The 5,159-nt window shown below is 55.1% G+C and overlaps 1 protein-coding gene across 4 annotated transcripts in view; it reads right to left on the bottom strand.

The window, feature by feature from the left end:
• Positions 1-1,167: 1,167 nt before the first annotated feature.
• NUBP1 (NUBP iron-sulfur cluster assembly factor 1, cytosolic) overlaps positions 1,168-5,159 on the bottom strand; it is an 18,484-nt gene continuing 14,492 nt past the window's right edge. For all 4 annotated transcript variants that reach the window (XR_001370222.2, XM_006146515.3, XM_027771060.1 and 1 more), the window contains 2 exons: positions 2,075-2,158; positions 1,168-1,455 (listed from right to left, as the gene is read on the bottom strand). Coding sequence is in view for 3 of the 4 variants with exons in the window: in XM_006146515.3 (XP_006146577.1) it covers positions 1,397-1,455; positions 2,075-2,158 (143 nt within the window). In the remaining variant the exon portion in view is untranslated. The remainder of the gene's footprint in view (positions 1,456-2,074; positions 2,159-5,159) is intronic.

Below are 5,159 nucleotides of genomic sequence, written 5' to 3'. Positions count from 1 at the left end.
TTTTTTTTGAGAGGTTTTTGCTATAGGGCGCGTGCGCTCGCCAGACAGAGACATAGAGACAGAAAGTGAGAAATTACCCCCCCGGGGGGATGGTCACGCTGCAATCCCTTCTCCATTCTCCTCTCAGGATCTTGGGCACGCACACACTCACGCATGGTGTGAGTTTTAAGCCACCGGGTCTGGGATGTGAACTGTGGTCAACTATGTGGGAGTCCAGCGACATAGCCATTACGCTAACTGCTGGTTCCCTGTCCTCCTTTTCATGTGATTAAAAGAGCCTGGCCCTGCCATGGTGGCACACACTGCTAAGATGCTGTGCGCCGTAGGCTGGGACCACATGGAGGAGTGAAGGTTGGGCATGATGGCAAGCACATCACCCCAGTGACTTGGGAGGCCGGGGCAGGAGGGCTGTGACACCGAGAGATGCCGTGTAGAAAACATAACCAAACTGAGGCTGTTTCATATGTGACACCAGAAGTTGCTGGATATGCCATACCTATTACTCGACAGGCTGTGTTCACAGACCAGACTCTGGCTCTGATGGACACTGACGGGCTTGCGAGGGTTTTCTGACTACCCTGGCTGCATCAGGTGCACCGATGTCACAGCAAGGCTTTGCGTGAGGCTCTGCTGCGGTTCAGTGTTTTCCTCAATCTGAAGAATGACTGGACTGTGCTGAAAACATGGCTGTGGGTGAGCGGGCTTCAAAAGCTTCATGTGTGGATTTCAAATGTTTGAGGGCACCACAATAAACTCATAATTAAATTCCATTTTCCCATGAGCTTTTTTTTTTTTTTTAATAAACTGTGAGGGTGCATTCAGTCAAAAAGTTGGGGGAGAGCATTCCTAATGGGGGACGGTCACTCAGCGACCTCTCTGTCCGGTCATAATTCTCGGCACGTGTGCGTGCGCACACACACACACACACACACACACACACACACACAAGCCTGGTGTGTTTTTCAAGCTGTGGGTGCTGAGGCTCTAGGATCTGGCTCCCTCAGCCAGTAGACTACGGGGCTGGCCCCTAGGAGCTCTGTGAAGTCCCCTCATGTTCACGATGAACCCACCCATCCTATCCCACTGGTTCTTTCAGGCTCACCACCAAAGGCAGAGACAACGTCAGAGGGAGGTTCTGTAACAGCACAAGCTTCCAACAGAGCAGAATCCTGAGTCCCACCATCCGTTTATTTTTCACGTGAAGGAGGCCTCGGAAGAGAGGTCTGAGGAGATGTGTTTAAATTAAAACGGCGCACTGGCAAGGAACGCCCTTTCCAGAGGTCCTAAAGCAGAGTGCACAGACTGAGACAGTGACTTCAACCATGGCAGTCTGGTCCCTTTTTGCCTGGCCCTCACAGGTTCCGCAGCCGCTAACTGGGTCCTCAGCACTCCCGTTTCAGGAACTGGTGAGGGTCTCTTCTTTCGACTGCTGGAAACCACAGAACTCTTGGATTCCTGGAAACAGACAGACACAGAGTGCTGACCGCACGTCTGTCCCCTGGGCGGCCCTATCCCAGGGAGGAGGGCTGTATCTTGACCGTGCAGAAGCCCTTAGCAGCCTAATTTCCTAAAAAGCTCCATTTCTGAGACCCTGAATCTGGAAGTGACAGGCCCCTTGGGGCTGCCGTGGCTATCATGGACAGCTGGAGGCTTGACGGGCACGAGCTGTGATGGAGCTGTCCAGTGTGGCTGCTACCCGACACCGTCCGGCTCGGCAAATAAACCCCGCCGCAAGCCACGGGGCCAAAGCCGTAACTAGTGATGCCTCGGCCTTAGACCTGCGGCCTCTGGACCTGCCTGCACACGCCTCTGGATGGTTCGACACGGCTTACTTCTGTTTTTTCACTGAGTCTTAAGCTACGAATTAGTTTAGAACATCAACACAGGGGTAGTAGACTTCTCATGGACTGTCACTGTGGTCATCCCAGACCCCACCACCACCCCGTCTGCACCCACGGCTATCGGCAGTGGCCATTCTGACCCACACAGAGGCCTCACTCCCAGCCTGCTTGCTCCTTCATGCTGCTTCCCGGCTCCTTAGGTATCTGGGTCTGACACTCGCTGCAACACTTACTCTGGATTATACTTCTGTAGGCTAACGTGGCTGGTGAGTCAGGTGCTTCAGTAAAAAAAGACTGGCCTTTGTCACAGCTCTTTCCTTAAAGAATGAAAGAAAATTAAATCCATGAAGAAAACACCATGGTAACAAGATACTGGGGCTCTTTTGTGCCAGGGACAATCTGAAGGCCTCAAGCCTGCTCATTTGTAATGAAGAACAAAGCTAAGGAATGTGGGGGCAGGGGAGTGCTAACTAGCCCGTGGCTACAGATCACCTGGGTCGTGTGGCAAATGCAGGTTCCAGGGCCCCACAAAGAAGTGGTTCTGTAGCTCCCAGGTGGGCCCAGGAGTCTGCATTTTAAGAGACTGACCAGTTCTGGGCCAGCAGGTGGCATAGTTCTCACCTGGCCAACCGCCGTTTGTGTCCCAGACCCGGCAGCTTGAAAATCATGCTGGGCACGTGTGCACTTGAGTCCAAAATCCCGAGGAGAAGGGATTGCAGTGTGGTCATCCTCCCAGGGGGGTGATTTCTTACTTTCCCACTCTCTGTCTCTCTCTCTCTCTGGCAAGAGCGCTCACCCTGACAAAAACCTAAAACAAGCAAAACCCCTGACCTCGACCAGTTCTTTGTGTAAGAATATAATACACATTATAACGAGTATGGAATACAAAAGGGCATTCCATGAAAAGTGAGTGCAAATAGGCCACTCCTGTTTTAGGCGTCTTTCCAGAAACGCTGCACCACAGCAACACAGCACGTACACACTCGTGGGTCTGCTTGCAGGAGGGGGCACGCCATGTACATCCTGCCTGTTGCTTTTTGAGTACACATGCATCTCCAGGGCCGGCCATGTCGGCACCGACTGCCTGACAGTCTTTCTGGCCGCACGGGCGTCAGCTCCAGTCCCCCCTGTGCACTCACGGGTTGCATACATGTAGCTCCGGCATGAGCATGACGTGGGGCCTCGGGCCATTCTGGGCAGGTGCCTCAACTCCTGTCTGCTCCACTGACCCCAATCCGGGTCGCTCCACCGACACAGGCTTGCTCTGCCTCCTCCCCGGCCTGGGCACTGCTGGAGACGGGCCATGCGAGTGCACTGCCCACAGCTACTTCCCAACCCCAAGTGGACCTGGGCAAGGTCAACCTGGTACGTGTCATTTCCTCGACTCCCCTGCTATGCTGCCCTATGGGGTCGGGAAACCCACATGAAGTCCTGTGGTTTTAATGCCCCCCCATCTGTGTGTTGGAATTTGTCTGTGATTGTGGTGATATTAAGGGGGTTAAAATTTAATCTGACTACAGCATTAGGAGGTGGAGCCTTTGGGACTGGGATTAGTTAGGGTCATCAGGGTGGCTGCCATGACTGAATCCCGGTGGCCTTTAAGAAGACAGGGAAAGGCTAGAGATGCATGCTCATGGCCTCTCATCACGTGATGCCCTGCACTGCCTGGAGACTCTTCGGAGTCCCCACCCGCAAGCAGGCCCTTGCCAGATGGGGCCTCTCGACCTCGGGCTTCCAGAATCACGAGCTGAGCACCGCTGTCATCCATAAATTACCCAGTCTGTGGTGTCCAGGCATAGCCACAGAGATGGACACAATCTGAGGGAAGGAGCCTGTGGGAGAGGCCGGGTGGTGGGAGAGCCCAGCTGGGCAAGCCCTGAGTGCACATGTGCCAGGCAGGCCTGGGAGGTGGGGTCCAGAACAGTCGTGGGGGCGCTGCTCTGCTCCTGACTTTTACCTGGTGTTCTTTGCTTCTCCAGTCCCCCCTTACCCCACAGGGGTCTCCCCACACCCCAACACACCACGTTCTCATCCAACAAAACCTCCCCCATCCTCCCTGCTCCAAGGACAGGTGGGATTATCGGGACAACGGGTCATTTGGAGCATGGCCCTGATCCAAGACTTCCCAAGCATCCTTGTTAATCTTTGTAGGTCCCTTGCAGCTGGTACTGTCATCCCCATTTTACAGACAGGGCCATGAAGGCTGAGATGTGACAGGACGTGCCCAAGTCCCACAGTGGAGAAGCCAGCAGTGGGCGGGCAGGAGTCTGAGGCCAGGGTGTCTGACCTCCAAGCCTCAGTGTGTGTGTCTGATGGAGAGGGCTGGATCCAGGGCCAGGGAGGTGGCATCTGCTCTTCTTTGCCACTACATTCCCAGGAGGGGCTGAAGTGTGAGCCCTCACAGCCTCTTGTCTGTTCTGGAGTTGGCTCACTTGGTCCTGTGACCTTGCCAGACGTGTGGCTGTCACTCGCCCTCGCCCTCGCCCTCCAGCTCTCTGGGTTTGGCCTGATATCTACCACCCTGCCCTCTCTGAAACCCTTGGGTTTTTCTTATGGGTGGCCACATCTTTTTTTTTTTTTTTTTTTGAGAGATTTTCACTGTAGGGCGCGTGCGCTCGCCAGACAGACAGAGAGAGACATAGAGACAGAAAGCGAGAAATCACCCCCCAGGGGGGATGGTCACACCACAATCCCTTCTCCTCCATTCTCCTCTCGGGATCTTGGGCACGCACGCACACGCGCCCGGCGTGAGTTTTAAGCCACCGGGTCCGGGACACGAACCGCGGTCGACTACGTGGGAGTCCAGCGACATAGCCATTACGCTAACTGCTGGTTCCCATGGGTGGCCACATCTTGAGGCACGGTCCTGGGAAGTGTCCTGTCACGCAGAACGGTGCCACTTCTCTCCACTCACAAGCCCCCGCTGCATTGTCTCCTTTGTATACCCTGGGAACCATGGGGGACTTTGCTTCTGTGGGAGAACCACCCTGAAGGAAAGGCTGGGCCAACGCCAGGCTGGGCGTGAGGCAGGTGGGGAGAGCTGGGGAGGTAGCCCCTTTTAGGACTAAAGGAGGCCCAAGGTGCCCTCCTGATCTTTGTCATGCCATGACAGGCCTACAGGCTGAAGGGCCCAGAAGCGTCAGGTGGGGTGGCCCGCATGGAGTGAGCTGCCATCACGTAGTGACCAGGGACCGGGCAGATGGAGAAACCAGTAACCCTGCAACTGTGGCGGCCGTGGGACAGTCCTCCTGGACCGCCCATGGCAGATGCTATGCTCCCAAAACCACATCCACATTTGTGCCAGGACCTTCACCCCCG

This window comes from Tupaia chinensis, unplaced genomic scaffold (genome assembly GCF_000334495.1).
Source record: "Tupaia chinensis unplaced genomic scaffold, TupChi_1.0 Scaffold000182_1, whole genome shotgun sequence".
NCBI lineage: Eukaryota > Metazoa > Chordata > Mammalia > Scandentia > Tupaiidae > Tupaia > Tupaia belangeri.
This window is presented reverse-complemented; position numbering and strand designations above follow the sequence as displayed.